We start from the raw sequence: 18,001 nt of genomic DNA on the forward strand, positions 1-18,001 counted from the left end.
ACTGATTCTGAAAGAAATGAAGTCACAAGAAATTCACCAGGAAATTCAGGAATTGGATTGTTATGATGATGTTCCAGAAGATGATGACATGATTGTCATTGAATAAATGAGTAAATTCTTGATACTGTAGGATTCACAGTTTGTCTGGTTTGTGCTGACAACTACCGTACTACCGTACCGTATACAGGTAATAAATTTCCTTTATTTTCATTTAACAATAAATGTGTACCATATTCTTCTTCATGGAAAAATAAGACATCCCCTGAAAATAAGACCTAGCGCATCTTTGGGAGCAAAAATTAATATAAGACACTGTCTTATTTTTGGGGAAACAGGCTATGTATGTATAGGAGCAATCATGGCATATCTGGGGTTCCGTACTATCTGCAGTTTCCAACATCCACTTGGTAACCTGGAAAGTATCCCCTGTAGATAAAAATGGAACTATTGTGTCATTTACTTTGAGCTTGCACATAGAATACATTTTGCAAGTTCTCACCACACAAATACACCCAAAAAAGTAACTCTGTGAGGTGATGGGGGTGTTAACTGACCTTATGGTGGTAATCATTGTGTAATCTATACTAAGAAAAGGGTAATATGCTCATCAGAGTGGGAGACCTTCTGGACATCCTTCTGGACGAAGCCATGAGATCCGGCCTAAACCGGAGTTGGACATCCCCCTAGGGGTCCCAAATTGGCAAGGGTGCAGGCTGGGCTGAGGGACACCCACCCCCGTGCATGAATTTCGTGCACCAGGCCACTGGTATATTATATATTAGTTTCTCATGTTGTCTTTTATTTTTTTATTTTTATTTTTTTTTATTTTTTAAAAAAATATTTTATTGATTTTTTTACAGAGAAAAAGGGAGAAAGACAGAGAGCTAGAAACGTCGATGAGAGAGAAACATCGACCAGCTACCTCCTGCACACCACCTACCAGGGATGTGCTCGCAACCAATGTACAAGCCCTTGACCGGAATCGAACCTGGGACCTTTCAGTCCGCACACCGACGCTCTACCACTGAGCCAAACCGGTTTCGGCTCATGTTGTCCTTTAACTTATATAATTTTACATATAAATTCTATCACAATAAAACTAGAAAAAAATTTAGGGAAAATAATTTGTACCATACAATTCTGCACCCTCCCAAACTATATACTATACAAGAGGGGAGAATAAATATAATTCAATTGTGTCAAAGTCTTAAAGAAAAAATTCCTTGTGCATATATATTCTCAGAAGGCTACATGAAATTTTACTCCAAAGCAACAACAAAAAAACAAGGAAGAAAGAGAGTGAAAAAAGAGAAGAGCAGAAAAGACAAGATAAAGGAAGAGGAAAAAAAAGGGGGGGAGAGCTAGTAAACCAGAAAAGAGGGATACACAGCATTTAGGAAACAAAGAATCTAACACAGGACAACATTAGGGAATTCTTAGGATAATGATGATAGGAAGTCTTACTCATAGAGAGCGATGGGTCTAGAGTGGAGCAGAAGGTTGGAAGACTCCAAGAAAGACACCTGCATGGGGAAAAGTGAAAAGGCCTAGTAGATTATATGATATCTGTGTACCAATGTAATGATGTACTTGACCATATTAGATTGGCAAAGGATTTGGGGATAAAACAGTGATATTTCAATAATAGAAGACTGAGAAAGTGACAAAGAAAGTAATTATTAACTCCAGGAAAAAGGAACAGATCCAAAGAAAACATAATTGTCATACCCATATTGATTAATTGTTAATAAAATTTTTGATTTAACCAAAAACTCAAATAAAGTGTGTGTTAGGTGTGTATAAAGCTATTGCATCTTCATATTTTTAGTAGTCAGTAACAACTAAATAATGTTTTAAAGTTTTAATACATGCTACTTAGAAATATGATAGGAATATTGGGAGAATCAGCTAATAAGATTTAACAATGATTATACGTCTGGGAGCTGTAATTATCTTTGGAATGCTGAGTGGGATAAGAAACTGCTAATTTTCATTATAGGCTTTGAAAATTCATTGGATCTTTAAATCTATGTACATCTATCTGTTTAGTAAAAATAAAAATAGTTTTTAAAGGAGTTTATTAGCTATGTAGTTAATTGTTATTACAAGTTACATTTTAAAAGTGATATAATTATCCCTTTCACCTTCTTTTAGATGGTTCTATTATCAGTATGCTTTATCATTCATAACCCTACATCTTCAGTTCATCCTAATGCATTATTTTAAGACATTTCAGCGAGTAGATTATAGCAAAGATAAGTGATTTGATTAAATCTATGCACATAGCGTGTATTCTCAAAAAGCTGTTCAATTTCTTCTTTTACATTTAGGAATTTAGACCAAAAATTATAGACTGGAAAATAAAACCTTCCACTGAAGTATAAACACTATTCCTGCAGATTATAACCACATATGTAAAATTTATGGGCAAGGTAATCTGTTAGATGGTTATTTAAATGTGACAAAGTAAAGCCGAAAGTAAAATTCCAACATCTGGGGCCAGAATATCTGTATTCGGGAGGGTTTGATGTGCATGCCAATGAATCAAGGTGCCCTTGAGGAATCCTGAACTTTTTTTCTAAGAGTTATCCCTGATTGAAGTGAATGTCCCAAATCAGTCATTGATATCTCATTTACTTATCTTTGTTAAAAGTTGTCGATTTACCCACTGAACATTTGTAAGTGTTATTGACCATCTCAGGGCTGCTCAGGAAAAGAAAACCATCAAAAGTTCTTATGATGGCTAATTTCATGTCAACTTGACTGGCCTGAGTATTTGATCAGACATTCTGAGTGTGTCTGCCAGAGTGTTTGGGATGAAATTAACATTTAAATTAATAGGCAGAGTTAAGCAGATTGCTCTTCCAATGTGGGAGAGCCTCAACCAATCCATTGAAAGCCAGACTAGAATAAAAAGGCAGAGTAAGGGAGAATTCCCTCTCTTTGCATAGAGCCTACCAGCTGGGACATCAGTCTATGCTGGCCTTCAGATTTTACTCACAGAGGAATTTACACATCAGTTCTCCTGGTTCTCAGGCTTTCAGAGTAAGTCTAAGAGTATACCTTTGGGTCTCCTGAGTCTCCAGTTTGTCAGCTGATGATCTTGGGACTTCTCAGTTCCTATAAATGTGTGACTCAATTTTCTATAAATTTCCTCTCTCTCCACACACACACACACACACACACCCACACACACACAATAGGTTCTGTTTTGTTCTGGGTGGTTTTTTTTGTTTGTTTTTTAGAAAAACCGAGATTAACACAGAGTTATTGTTGTTGTTGTTGTTTTTTTAATATATAACTTTTCTGGAAAAAATTAACAAGTTCAGTTAAATTGATATTTCTAAATATTTAAATATCCAATCAACCATATTGAGGTCGTAGATATCTAATTTTTGTCTTAAGTTTAGTTTTCTGGCTTAAATGTAACATGAATCACCTAATACTAATTTAGGCCAAATATGATTTTAAAAGGTAAGGTGGGAAGGGATTTACTGTAAGGAGAGACTAGTATTTTGGTGCCTTCAAGGGCAGAAGTGCTGCTACACACCATGAGATTGAACAGGACGTGAGGCCATTTCATGTTCCCATTTGGACTTATCTGGAAACATTTGTTTTGTTTCTTTTTCTCTCTACTGACAAACTATCACCGTTACTCTGTTCACAAAGTGATAACCATGCCATAATTCAAGAGGTTTTACTCTCCTTAACTCAAGAGACCAGTTCATGTAGAGATGAAACTCTTGATACTAACTCTAGATTTTTATGGGAGGAATTTGGTCATATTTGGGTCAGGTACTCCTCTGGATCCAACTATCTATCAGGAGCATAGAGTCATGTTGTATGAACACGGCTGTCATCCCCTATACCTGTGACTGTGTGGATGAGGATTAGGAGTGTTAGGATTCCTGAGATAAGACAGAATCATTCTGAACTTACTTTTTCTTTCAATTTATGTTAGCATCATCTGTGTGTGTCCAGCACTGGGGATATAATTCTGAAAAAGACAGACATGTTTGTTACCTTCACACACCTTACTATCTAGTTAGGTACCTTATGGCATGTAGGGGACTGGTGAGAATTGGGTTTACATGTATTTAAATTGCCAATGTAATGCAACAAGTGATATTGTGCAGACAAAAAAAAAAGTGTTATGAAAGCAACTGAAAAGAGGTATCTCCCTCAGACTTGGGAGATCACTGATGTCTTTTTGTGAGAAGTCAATTCCATGCTAAGACTATAACGATGCATAGATGAAGAGAAGTCTTAACAGAAATGATAGGACTACTGGAATGTTTATATAAATAACAGATCATGTTGATGGATCCAAAACAAAATCAAATTGGAATGCTGATGGGTGTCTTCCTTTGGATTTCCCCAAAATCGGATCTTGAGACAAGATAAGACAAAGTTAGATTTTTCCAACAAAGATGGCCAACAACAATATTAGGCTTGCATTCTCCCCAATGTAGCAACCCCAGCAAAAAAACAGCACCTGTTCCTGGATGGTTTTAGCAAAAAGTTCCATCAGGGACACTTCCGGAAACTATTGGACCATTGAGCCAATCACCATGGCCAAACATCTGGAATATTCTGATTAGTCAGGAATTAGGGGATTCAGAAAGGCCATACTTGTATCACCAAATAGTAGGTGAGGATGAGTAGTTCTTCAAAAGATAATACAGCATTATTACCAGGAAAGAGAATGGATGCTAAGCATGCAAAATAAACACATGTCTACTAAAATTTGGGGCGTTACTCCTTTAAAATTTCTTTATACTTGGGGTTGTGTTATGTATTATACAGACTTAGCAACCAAGAATTTTGGGAAAGGAGGTGGCAACTGAGTTCATTCAATAACTCTCTTCCACAGAGTAGCAATTTGGATATAAAGGATAATTGCAAAGAGTAAAAAGTTAAATCATCAACACTTTGATTATCAGTATATCATAAACATTTATGCAAAAAAAGAATAGTAATCATAACCCATATCGGGTTCAGAGACTTTTTTTCACATATGTTTTTTTAAACTCATGAATTTAATAGACCTGCTCCTCAGCAAATTTTTTTGTACACACACACACACTTCTTTTAAGGCATTCAGTCCCCATAAAGCCCAAGTTAAACTTCCAATCCAGATTGACTGAATGTTTTCAAAGCCCATGACTCCCTTGCAAGTAAACAGATAGTCCTTTTCATAGTTATAACATAGAAATGCCATTTAGATGAATTTGTTGATTTTTAGGTTTAAACGGCTGAAATTATAAAGATACACAAATACGAAACATTATTTTCATGGTCTATTCTTGTTCAATTCAGTGTCACAATCTTAAATCAAGACAGATAAACTGTATTCAATTTCTGGTGAGGATACAAGGGCAAAAAATTAAGTCTTTCTGAAGCTTTTGAATATTGTTTACTCCCATAATAAAGAAGGCAGCTTGCTGCCTAATAAGATGAGGCCTGGGAGGTTGTGTTATCAATTTGTTGATTCCTTGGAGGAAAAAAACAAAACAAAACACGTTTTAAAAACAAACCCAAGAGTAAGACATACATGAATGCAATCCATTTACACTGAGAGCACAATTCTATACTGTTCCAAATAATGAATTCTTGTATAGAAATTTTTTTCTTCTAGCATGCCTTCCCTAAATAATGTGTTCAAGAATTAAAAAGATCTATGTTTATAGGTACCGCTTTAGGGATTCTCTGCCTTTTTAAAAAATAAACAATATTATAAACAATCATAAATTTGTGAAAATGTTAAAATGCTAAACTTGTAGGTTCGCCAGGTAAAATACAGGATGCCCAGTAAAATTTGAATTTCAGATAAGCAATAATTATTTTTTTAGAATAAGTATGTACCTAAAATATTGCATGAAACATACTTATGCTTAAAAAAAAAAGCTATTACTGTTTATTTGAAATTCAAATTTAATTGGGCATCCTATATTTTAATTTTCTAAACCTGGCAGCCCTAAACACTTGCAAACAATATTGTTTCATTCATTTGTAAATAAACATTTGATTTACATATTAAAGTAGTTTTGGTATAGGCATCTCATTTTATTGTAATGTCTTTTCTAGTTAAGAATATACAATTATATTCTCATCTTTCCCCCATAAACAGTTTTAACTCACATCCTTTTTAACTCCTAAAGAACTTTATGAAGATAACCAGACTGAAATAGATGTTTCTTTATTTTCAATTGGTTTCATAGCAATTTTTTTAGTATTTGAGGAAATATTATTAAAAGTTGTATATTTTATGCTTCTAAAATAACATATTTATATGATTTCAAATGATTTGTTTTTCAAAGCAGAAACTTTTCCAAAAGAATCATTATGTAGAAATGAAATCAGCGAGTCTAGAAAATGAATCTCATTTTTATGTGAGAAATTATTTTGTGCTGTTACTTATACATCTTCACATTTATAGTTAAATAGTCCTTTGTGATACACAGCGTATTGGTTGTGAATTGTGGTTTTCAGTATCACAGACACATTTGTTGCTGTGGTTTCGCAATATCATTCCCTAATGCTTTTCTCAATTGTGGTTTTCATAATCATTGTTTGATAGTCATGTAACTGTGGTTTGGGCTGCTCTACCCATCTGGACAGAGATAATTGCTTATAGGTTTTGCTGTCTTTTTATTTTATAACCTTAGTAAGTTAAACTAGGAAAAGGAAAAAATTAACTTTAAGTAACATTAACAATCTCATTAGAAATGACGAGAAAGCACAAAATCTAATACTATCCTAGTTTAATTCATTCATACTATCTGTAATTAACATGCATATTTATAAATTAAATAAACTATATTTATTTCTAATAGCGGAGTCTGGTTTATTTTATCAATCTTGCCTTGAATTTCCTGACTTTTGCTCCTTTCAGCTTTTCAAGTGAATATTTAGCTGAGATTTATTTGTTTCTCCCTTGCTTTGCATATTTAACCATTTCCAATGCCAAAAGAAACACTAACTGTTATGATATTTTAATTCCAATGGGCATTCCTTTTGGGTGATATCAAAGGTCAGCCAGTTCTGTAAAAAGATCTTCAGGAGCCATACTATAGAACACACCCAATTCTAAGCACACAACAATTTCACTGTAATGAATTGAGAACGAAGAAGGCAAAAAATCTGTAATTCTCTGCTGGCTTCCTCATTCCACAACACACACATCCCCACTTTTCCTGGTACTGATGGCTCTCATTTGTTGGTCCTTCGGGGGAGGGACTTTGTCAATAGACTGCTTTTGCCACTGCAAAGGACCACGTATTCACACAACCTCCTATGGTAAGGGTACTCATGGTAATGGCACAACATCCACCACTGGTCTGCAGCTCTGTGGAAAGAGTCTCTCTCAGCCATCCCTTTCCAAGGGCAACTCTCTCTCTACCTTCCAGAGGATGTCCTGATGGGGTTATAAATGACAGCACAGAGAGCCTCCTGCATTGTGCTCAATCAGCCCAAGCCCAAGCTCTCTCCTGACCCCCACCCAGACCCTGTTAGAGTTTGGTGGGGCTCCCACCAGGGCTAGCCAGCCAGACAAAGGGGAGCACGATGTCAGATAAGAATGGATGATCTCAGGACCTGGGGGAAAGTCAGCGGTATTGGGGTTGGGGGTTGGGGAGGGCGGAGGGAATGTATGTTCACTGCGGTGGAGTTTATTAGTAAATACTGATTACACAAAGCAGCCAGTGAAACTGCCACTCCGTTAGCAGCTTACTCGCAGCTCACCCGGGAGAATTTACTTAATACTCAGTGTCTATGAAACTAGGAGAGAAACTAAGCTAGCCTCATGCAGCTTAACTTGGCCCAAAATAATAACTATGCAAATCACTTCCACATTTGTTCTTCTCCTTGGCTTGCCGTTTTCCAACCTCCGACACACACAATAATTGAATAAGAATGAAACAAAACTTTAAAAGCCAAAGAACCATGAAATAGTTATTAGGTCTTACCTGCTTTGGGAAATTATGGCAAGATCAAATCTTTTATTTAGTCGTCGGGCTGCTTCCTGTGGCAGAAGAACTAAAAACGGATTAAAGGTCATGGGGGCTGGCTGGCTGGCTGGGGAGGGACCTCAGAACTTGCACAGACCTCCTCCAAAAGTTAGTATCTGATTAGAAGACCATTCATTTCCCACCGAGGGCTAACCACCTAGCATCATGGTCCTTCCTCCCTGGTGATGGGAGAAACCATATCTGCCTGTCTCCAAATTTGGAATTTTTACAATTTGACTTGAAAGCTCCAGGGGAGACAGAACACTTAGTTTTAAGGACACCGCTCAGCAAGCAGCATCCCATCTGTGCGGGCCAAGTGGGGGTAAGGGCGGGGGGGGGGGGGGGTGGGGGCGGGGGATGGTCCATGCCCAGGGCGGTCTCCAGGGAACCCTGAGAGCAATGAAATGGTCTCCCCAGAGCCCTGGCAGATGAGAGGACGTCACTGGCCCCAAGACACACACAGTTGGCATTTGTGATCAGCTGGCTCTCGCCTGAGGATTTTGCCAGTTGGCCTAACCTTCCTGCCAAGAACCTGGGAGGGCGCGGTGTAGGCCAGGGAAGGGGGGGGGGGGGGCATCACTGGCAGCGCAAAGTTTAGGGAGACTGAGCTGTCTTTGTGCCTCCCGGGGGCCGCCTAAGCTCTGAGTGAGAGAGGGGAGTTGGGGTCCACCCGCGGGCGGGGGCTGTTGGAAGAAGTTGCCAGGAGGGGTGCTCTGGCGGATGCCTAGAGCTGACGCGGTGTCAGCAGCACAAGGTGGCCTCCTTCCAAGTCCTCCCCCCCACCCCCCACCCCATGCCTCTCCACCCCCAACCCCCCGCCGCGCTGCCCGGCACCCCACCGGACCTCGGCCTGGCCCTGGTGTGCGCCCGGACTGGCTTCGGCTGCAGCCAATCCTCCTTGGGCTGATGGACTAGCCTCCCCTCCCCGCCGCCCCCGGGCGCCCCTCCCTCCCGCCTCCCGCGCCCCGACGCCTCCCGCGGCTGCAGAGCGCGAGCGGCGCGGCCCGGGGCGGCGGCGGCGGAGGATCGGCCCCGCACGCCCGGGGCGCGGGGAGAGCGCGCTCCTCCTCCTCTTCCTCCCCCCGCGCCCTCGCCCTCCGCGCGCTCTCCTCTCCCTCCCCCCTCTCTTCCTTCTTTCCGGGTCCCCCTTCCCCTCTTCTCTGTCTCTCCTCTCCCCCAGCCCATTCGTTTGCAAATTCCCGTTCTCTTCCTCCCCCTCCACCCCATCACCCCCCCCCCCCGCCCCCAACTCTCCCTCCCCTCCCGCTGTCACTCTCTCGGCCCCTCCGCCTCCTCATTCGCCCGCTCGTCTCCAAACGCGGGTCCGCGGCGGCTCCCGGAGGAGCCCGGCGCCCGGAGCACCTGGGGTCCGGCCCGCGGAGCCCCGAGCCAGGCCGGCGGCGGAGGCAGCGGCGGCGGCGGCGGCGGGAGCGGCGGGAGGAGCGGCGGGAGGAGCGGGAGCCCGGAGCGCGGCGGCCCCGGACCGGAGCGCGGGCACCGGGAGCCCCGGGAGCAGCGGCCGCCGCCGCCGCGATGTCCCGGCGGAAGCAGAGCAAACCCCGGCAGATCAAACGTAAGTTTGCGGCGCGGGGCCCAGAGGAGTTGGTGGGGTTGTGGCCGGGGAAGGGGGGCGCGCGGGGCGGGAGAGGGGAGGGAGGGCAGACTCCGGGGCGATCCGCCCCAAGGGCCCCGGGTTTGTCAAAACTTTGCCTGAGCGGCTGGGAGAGGGGACCCCCTTGGGCAGCGGCTGACGGACAGACAGACAGACAGACGGACGGACGGACGGACTGATGGATGGAGGGACGGACAGCCCGTGCGCCCCCCGGGGGACCTCCCGCGCCTCCTCGGCTCAGCCCTAGCGCTCCCCGTGTTTGTTTTAATTTTTCCTTCTTGGTCCCCGCTGCTGGCTCGGGGTGAGCCTCCCTCGGCAGCCCCGGGCACCCCCTGGGGTGATGGGGACTCTTGGCCGTCCTGGTGGCGATGGACGGTGCTCCTCTCCGGGGGACCGCTTTCCGCATCCAGGGAGAGAAGTTGGTTCTCCAGGGAAGCTGGGGGAGACCTCGGGGGGCGCGGGGAGGTGGTGGGACCTCCGTGTCCCGATCCTCCAGCCACGCCAGCCCCGAAGCGAAACAAAAAGTAGGTGCAAAAGTTCGCGCCTCGGCCCCTGGCGGCCGTGCGCCTCCGCCCCGCGGGCCGATCGGGCGGCACCGGGCTGGCGGAGCGCAGGTCGCGCCCGGAGCCCGGAGCCCCGCGCCGGCCGTGTGGCTTCTGTGGCCGGGACGCCCTGCCTGCCGAGCGGGCACTCGGGGTGCGTCCGGCCGGGAGGCGCTGCCCGGCCCTCGCTGGGAGCTGGGAGCTGGGAGCTGGGAGGGGCGCCCAAGCTGCGAGTTCAAGGCCGCGGGGGCCCGCGGACCAGCCGGACGGGGAGCCCCCCCCCCCGAGCCTCTAGGGGGCCGGGGTGACTTTGCAAGGACACAGCGGGACGCTACCCCAAAACGCACCATCTCGCAGAGCTCCACTCCGTTAACTTTTTCTGATCCCGGGGGACAGTCCCTCCGGGGGTGTGGGTCGCCCTGAGACCAGGCTTTCACGCTTTGGCCGAAAAGGAGCAAACAGCCTGATGAGTTGTAATTGTTGCCAGCCTTGCGGTGTGCGTCCATTTCTTCGTCTCCTTTCAAGCAGGGCAACTAGTTGAAAACGGATGATCCTGTTATTTTAATAAGGGTTTAACTACCAGACACCGGTCTCCAGTTATTAATCAAATTTAACCTCCTCCCCTCCCCCAAAGTTGAAAATTCTGTTTGGTGCACTTGAAACATAAATCGCGTTCATCAACTTTTCCAGAGGACAGAAGTGGCGTCCTCACTTATAAGCAGGTTGCCACAGTTCAGAGCTGAATAGATCTGGATGTTGTTCTTGTAGAAAGAAGTCTTGCCTTTCAGACAGGACGCTGCTCTAGCTTTTTATTTTTGAGGGTGTTCTTCTTTTCTACTTCATTCCTTATTCTCTGCAACTTGGATGAAAGCAAGGACTGGGCTTGACTTTTTGGGGGGGCACCAAGCTGTGTTCATCACGTAGAGATACTGTTCTTGAAGACTTTCACTTTTTTTTCCAGAGTGATTATTCATGGTTCCCACTAATTGCCTTTTACTTTTTATGACTCACCGGATCCTGTCTCCCTGTTCCAGTGTTGCATATTTTCCCCCTAGTACAAAACTGTGCATATGACCATAAACATTAAATGTGATTATCAATATTAAATGCAAACGCTTTTTTCGTTCAGGGCTGTCGTCTAGATTGTTACTAAATAATTAATATTAATTGGTTGTATGGCACCAAGACCATCTGATTCTACTTGGGAATACTTGGTTATCTTCTCAATTAGCTACATTAAATTCTTTTTTTTTTTTTTTAAATCCTTCTGCGTCCACCTCATATAATTGAAGATGAAAGTGTTGGAACTAATTGCCGATGCTACACTTGTGGTTATAGGTCATAAAACATTTTAGTGGCTGATTTGAAACCTGTGATTTATGAACTATCAAAAAAAAAATGCCGAAAAGTTCTCCCATTTGAACGCGAACACATGTTCTATTTAGATGTTTGGTCACAGTGACCCTTCCTTGCCTGCTGCTGTATGCATCCAATGTGTTATTGATGTCCAGGCACTTTGGACTTTGAGTGGATTCAATTTGGGGTCACAGAGACACTATATGCAAATGTGGACACCCTTCTCCCTTTGCATTGTTAGGGAATATGAAATATTGAAGGTCTTTGAATTGTTCTATGAGAGCAGTCCTATCTAATAGCTGTTTGTTTATTCTTTCTGTTTTTGTTTTTTGTTTATTTTTTTTTGGGGGGGGAGGCTGGTGGTGGTGGAATAGTTAAAATGTGGTTAGACCAGCTGTAAAGTCATTTTGGTTGCAACTCCTGGGCATTTGTCTCCTTTTGCCTGTCCAAGTGTAAGAGGCAGCTTTGCAGATGGAGAAGTTTGTCTTGATCCTCCAAGTCCTTCCTGTGACAGGTCTGTCCCTCCGAATTTAGTCCTTTACACGGAGAGCAGCTTTCTTTGTGATCATTAAAAACAACACCAATGCTTTCGACAATCCCGGGCTAAATATAAGTTTGAGAAATACCCCTAAGAGATGCTGTTTGAAACAATAGCATTCCACGCACCTAAGGAGACTGCATTTTAAACTTGGGAATGTCCAGATTTTGAAAAATAAAGCCTTGGCACCGCTGATAAACACATACCCCATTTAGAGCAACTATGACAAGCAAAAGTCAGCTTAGACTGGAAACTCCAAAGACAGTCAATTTAAAGGACAAAAAGGTTGTTGGGCACAGTTTTTTTTTTTTTTCCTCTCTCTTACCGCGTACAGTTCCCTGCTATCTAAAATTGTGATTTATGCAGTATTTTAATATTTTGCTTATTCTTTCCCCTTGGGTGCTCTCCGGGCAGCGATAAAAAGGCAACGCTGAAAGAGCACCATTAATTTGCTATGATGACTGGCCAGATAAGAGGAGATAATGGGAAAGATAAGCGGGGAAGATATACCATCAGAAACCCGATTATTACCATTAAAATTCCAGCCCAGCAATCTGCAGAAGCCTGATAATTCCTTCTCCGTTTCCACCACTTTGGATGATAAGGCAAAAAATAGTCACTCAGTGCTCCTTGATTAGACTGCCTGGATTTCCTGATAATACTGTGATAAATTATGTATTTGGCCCCCATGTTTTGTCCCAAAATTCAGATTTTTTTTCTCCCCCCCCCCCCCCCCAATCCCAAGACTATATTTTCCGCCCTCCCCTCAGAAGCTCTCTCTGGGAAGCTATTATTGTAATCCTGGTTTGATAAAAAGCCCTGATAGGACGGAGGTGTTTGGTGTGGGAGCCATATCATGCTATCAGCCCATCTCCCCGCACAGCTGCTCGCTGTTGTTGTTTTTAGCCTTATCACCTCCTGCCAATATGCCAATAAATTGCCCGGATTGTTCTCCATTCTGGGGCTGCGACTGCAAAATTTATGACAGAAATGATGATTCCCCCCCCCCTTTTTACCAACGCATCTCTTTATGATTAGTTAGACATGTTATGTGTGCAGTTTTTCTGTTTTCTTCCTCAAGCTGCTGTCTCTTAGTCATGTGCTGCCTGCCCTCTGTGTCCCTCAACTTCAGTCCTCCTGGAGTGGATTGGCTATGGGTGTGGGGAAAATACATTTTGTTTGTTTGTTTGTTTTTGCAAGTGCTACCTAGTATTTAATGTGGAGGTTGAAAAGGAGGAGAGAGACTCAGCTTTTTTGTTTCCATGTGAAATTCAGAAAAAGACAACTCTTCTTCATTCAAGTACAGGTTTCCGAAAACTTTAAAATTGCTTCATGTTTTCAAACGTGTAGATCATAAATGTTCAGTCTAGATCAGATGCCAGGTGGTTTGTGGCAAAGGAAAAAGAAAGGGGGAATTAAGAGACAGATTTTTTTTTTTTAAAAAGTGAAGCAGATATTGAGAATTTAATATGCACTTGGAAAGCAAAATGTTTCATGTTTGGAATAATCTTGTTAGCAGTTCTGTAGGTGGGTCAGTGCAGAAGTTGGAAGCCATTCCTATTGAATAAATTACCTTTCTGTTACTTGAAACGATCTAATAATTTCAGGCCCGGCGAATCCCTAACTTGCACAGTGGCATGTTCAAGTTTTACGTTATTTTTCTTAAGGGGTAGGTTAATATTAAATGTTTTATTTATAACAGAATTATGTTTTTATAATGAGAAGGACGCATATTAAATTTATTTAATATGTGTCAATGTGAAAGCATCTCTCACTGGATCATCTTTTGAGCCTCAAAATTATGTTTTTCAAAGAAGTGATTGTGGTTATTTTTCATTGTTCTAGTTTTTTTTTTGTATTATATTGATGTTCAATCTACAGTTTGGGGGTTAATTATCAACTATATTATCAATTATTCTTAAAAGGGGATTTGGGAATGCAATGCACATGTGAAATACATTGCTCATCACTCTCCTATTCAGGAAGCCTTCTTTCACCTGCCAAATATTGACAGGTTTTTGCTCTGAAACATATTACTCATTTCATGTGAATTTTAAGAATCATTAAATGTAACATTAAAAAATAAGCCTCTTTCTTTGATTTATGATATGTCACATGATATAGATTTTATTTTCTAAATTTTTGGCTAACATTTTTGGAACACCTGTTTTACCCTGGCCGTGAAATAAAGGAAAATACATTCTTGTATAAAATTGTGTTCCCCCCCCCCCCAATAAATTAGGTAGCTTGGTGCCCACTTTAAGGCAAACAAGTTCATTAGTTTACTTACAGATGTGAAACATTAATGCATAGTTTTGTTTTTTTTCCTGGAAAAAAATCTAGGAATAAATATTTAGTTGATTAAAAAATGGGCAAATTGTAAGATCACTAATGTATGAATCCTGGATTTTAGGAGTTAAAGAGAATTTAAGAATATGTACCTCTAAATGAAAGAATATGTACCTCTAAATGATCATTAATCATGTAGTCAGGTTTTGTTGTTTTGTTTTTTTAAGTTCAATGAAATCAACAATGAAAATATGAATGCAGTAGTATTTTCTTCCTTAGTTGGATAAAAGAGTTTAGGACCAAAACTTGGCGATATGTCTTGGAATTAAAAGAGCAGTTCTTATGTTTTCCACCCCTGATAATCTTCCAAAGTGGTCCATTTGTAAAATTATGGAGTAAGAAACACTATGAGGGTTACTATCAGGTATCACCATATTTTTTTAAATGGACAAAGAAGTTTGAACTTTTCTGGAAATTGTTGTTAGAGACCTTAGGAATAATATAATTTACCAATTCAGTTACAGAGTGTGAGCATCTCAATTTCACATAAGAGATGGGTGTTTATTTTTTTATATATCACGTGGTTACCAAGAAGATTTTGTAAATTAAAACTGTATTTCCTGAGATATTTAAATGTAGAGATAAAAAATACATTGTGACCTGTCAAACATTAAGTCGGTGCTATTAAGTTGTAAAAAGAAAACAATGCAATTAGATGATTGGCTTCTGAGTTTTACATTCTGCTAATTTAAAATTTATTATACATTTAAAGGTTAATGAAAAGATTCATATATCAATTTGTTCTGGGTAATTGTAGGTATAAATTTAGATGTTCATTGATTGTATCGGTTGTATAGCCTATATCTGTATTTATGTTTTGCCTGCATAGTGCTATAAATTTAAGTTATCTTTGTGTGGTAGTTAAGGTAACTCAGTTCTTCTGTTCCTAAGCTATTCAAGGCCTCTCATCCATGTTAGATCTGCTATTTAAGGGCATTTAAGGACTAATTGGGTCTTCCTTTGAGTGATAAAAACAAAAAATGAAACTTTTAAGTAGACTATTTTGCTGTTAGTTTTATCAGTGGAAAAAGTTTTGAGAGAACAAGACTGAAGCTAATATGTTTGCTGCAATGGGATATTTGAGAGATGTATGGATTTTGAACAGATTTTTTTTTTTTTGCTCTTTCCAATAACCAAGGCAAATCAGGAATTGACCTATTTGCCTATTAGTCATTTCCTCACTTTTTAGCATATCACTTTTGCTAAAAAGGTATTAAATGAATCAACAAATTTTACTAATTCTAAATTCTTGAATTTATTTTTACATTTTTGGAAAGCACCTCCCCGAATGTACTTTCCTTCAAAACAGCATTTATTCTTGTTTTTAAAATAGTGATACCATTGAGAGGAACTTCTTTGATGTTTGGCCGAATTGTGAGAAGAATCTAAAGTTAGGTTTGTTTGGAAGTATAATCTACCTTTCAAGAATCCTTTTCTTATTGCAACCTTTGTTCACTAAAAAGTATGAATGCATACGGGTAACTTCGGGATCCTGATCCTGCAAGGCGTGTTCCCTTGCGGTTTTTGTTACCTTCCTAATTCCGAAGGGCTGTAGGACATGTCAGAAGAACACTGCAGGTGCTTTCGAAGCCCTCATTCCGTGCCTGCCACTGTGTGAAATTCATTCAGCGAAAGCTCCTGACTTTAGCCACCAGAGACTGTTTCCACCCTAGATAAAGGGGTAAGTATGTATCATTCATTAAGGTTATATGTTTAAAAGCTGAAAGGCAATTACATTAATAAGCTCAGGCATGGCAATGCTTCCCCTTCTAGAAAGAACTATCTCTTTAAAGGTATTAGCATAAAGATAGCACATTTGTTTATTATGCTTCCAAATCAGCGGCTAGTATCTCTGCCACAGGTAACAATTGACTTTTCAGGCTTCAAGTTAATAGCCTTGTCTCTTGCTTGTAGGGATCAATATTAGTATTAATTAATCACCATTATCGCCACTAGGATCTGGTTCTATTTGTTGTTACATCAGCAAAATATCAATATAGAAAGTGGACTCTCTGATCGTCATGGCAACTTCATCTCTTGGGTCAAAGAAAGTTTATCTTATCTGTGCATAGAGAGTGGCAAACTGTTTAGGGATCTAGTTTGAACTCTAAGAACATTGATTTAGTTTTTTGTTTGGGAATAGAGGCTGAATTCCAATCACCGGGGATAGGTAAGATTTAAATATTAATGCCGAGGAGGCTTGTTGGAGAGGGTGTCATACCACACTGTCAGACTGTCTTTTTGAGATGACAAAAAGGTAGAGAGGAATTGTCTAGTCAGAATTTTTTAAAGCCTTAGTAATTCATACTTTTGACATATACTTCTAGAAAGGAATAGATGATCATTGCAAGGTGGAATTTGTTTTGGTCAAGATATCAGATGTTAAAGTTAGAGGCTATCATTTTTTTTTTTTTTTAATCTTTCATCCCATCTTTCCTGGCCTGTTATTATAATATCCACTGTTTTTTTAAAAAGTACTTTTGAGGACTAGTTTTGCCTCAGGTTGGGTGTGAGATGACTATTATCCCATGTCTGAGGCCAGAGAGATTTGCTATGCATATTCAGTTCCAAGGAACACATTATTACGGGAATATTTTAATAACAAATATTCATTGCTAGTAAGTGAAATTCTAAAGCAATGCACTGGAAGGATAGCTAGCTTTGGAGAATATTTGCAAAGATAATAAAAGATCATAAGTTTCTGAAACCAGGAAACAAAAGACATGCTCATTTATTGATATTCTTTAGATATAACGATCACTTACAATGAGCTTTTTTTTTTTTTTGTCCTAAAACATTTTATTGGGAATTCATCTTACTCTTTTTCAAGTTATGCTTCAGAGTGGAAACTGGGTTAAGAAATAGTGCACGCAGTACTCTTGGGGCTGCGGGCATTAAATAAACATAACTATGTTTGTGTCTGGGGTAACTATATATGTATCTCATGATTTTGGAGATTTTAAAAATGAATGTCGAATGCCTGGTAGCTATAACTGTATCATTAATTGCTTATTCATTGCCGGCATTGTCCAAGTAGTAGCTGAAAGTAAAGTCTTTATTTAGTCTGCAAGGCAATGCTATTTATTATTTAATATTCTGGTAATATTCCCACAGGTGTAATACAGGGAATATATTTATTAGAGGCACTAGTATAATATTTAGTATTAAATAGACCTTCCTTTTATCTGAGCATCTGAGCATTTGTGAAAATGCACCCCTTTGGATTGCTAGAAGTTGTTGAATAGTGTTAGTCTGATGTTTTTGCATACATGATTTGGCTTCTGTTAATGACAAATTTATCATAAACAACTGCCACAAATATGTATTTGATATAATAGCTTACATATAGGGTACCACAATGTATATCATCTTAATAGCATTTCTGCAGGCTGTTAAAAAGCTATTTTAAAATTGTTGCTTAGATTTCAATATGCAGTGAAAGGGCATTTTTTGGAGATATGTTTTATGTTCTTTTTCAGTTGCTTGTTTTTTTTTCCTTTGGTAAATTAGTTTGAAGATATGAATTACTCTAATCTACATTTGAAAAACTTTGGTGAGCAATGAGAGTTTTCAGCCAGTTGACATCTATAGAATG

At 40.6% G+C, this 18,001-nt stretch overlaps 1 protein-coding gene and 1 long non-coding RNA gene across 5 annotated transcripts in view; one reads left to right on the top strand and one right to left on the bottom strand.

Annotated features, from left to right (window-relative positions):
* Positions 1-337: 337 nt before the first annotated feature.
* LOC118718194 lies at positions 338-8,952 on the bottom strand. 3 transcript variants are annotated; one of them, XR_006741558.1, is made up of 5 exons: positions 8,854-8,952; positions 7,968-8,037; positions 4,496-4,667; positions 3,940-3,997; positions 338-426 (listed from the first exon to the last, which is right to left on the bottom strand). It is a non-coding gene; the product is annotated as an uncharacterized LOC118718194 (long non-coding RNA). The 3 variants fall into 3 exon arrangements; XR_006741556.1 differs by lacking the exon at positions 8,854-8,952 and having other exon boundaries at positions 7,968-8,782; XR_006741557.1 differs by lacking the exons at positions 4,496-4,667; positions 8,854-8,952 and having other exon boundaries at positions 7,968-8,782.
* A 320-nt stretch (positions 8,953-9,272) lies between these two features.
* The window catches only part of ZFPM2 (zinc finger protein, FOG family member 2), a 417,383-nt gene continuing 408,654 nt past the window's right edge, over positions 9,273-18,001 (top strand). For both annotated transcript variants that reach the window (XM_036436775.2, XM_036436776.2), the window contains exon 1: positions 9,273-9,582. In XM_036436775.2, coding sequence (XP_036292668.1) covers positions 9,543-9,582 — 40 coding nt within the window. In that variant the 5' untranslated portion in view covers positions 9,273-9,542. The remainder of the gene's footprint in view (positions 9,583-18,001) is intronic.

The sequence above is a fragment of the Pipistrellus kuhlii genome, unplaced genomic scaffold, assembly GCF_014108245.1.
Source record: "Pipistrellus kuhlii isolate mPipKuh1 unplaced genomic scaffold, mPipKuh1.p scaffold_m20_p_14, whole genome shotgun sequence".
In the NCBI taxonomy this organism is placed as follows: domain Eukaryota; kingdom Metazoa; phylum Chordata; class Mammalia; order Chiroptera; family Vespertilionidae; genus Pipistrellus; species Pipistrellus kuhlii.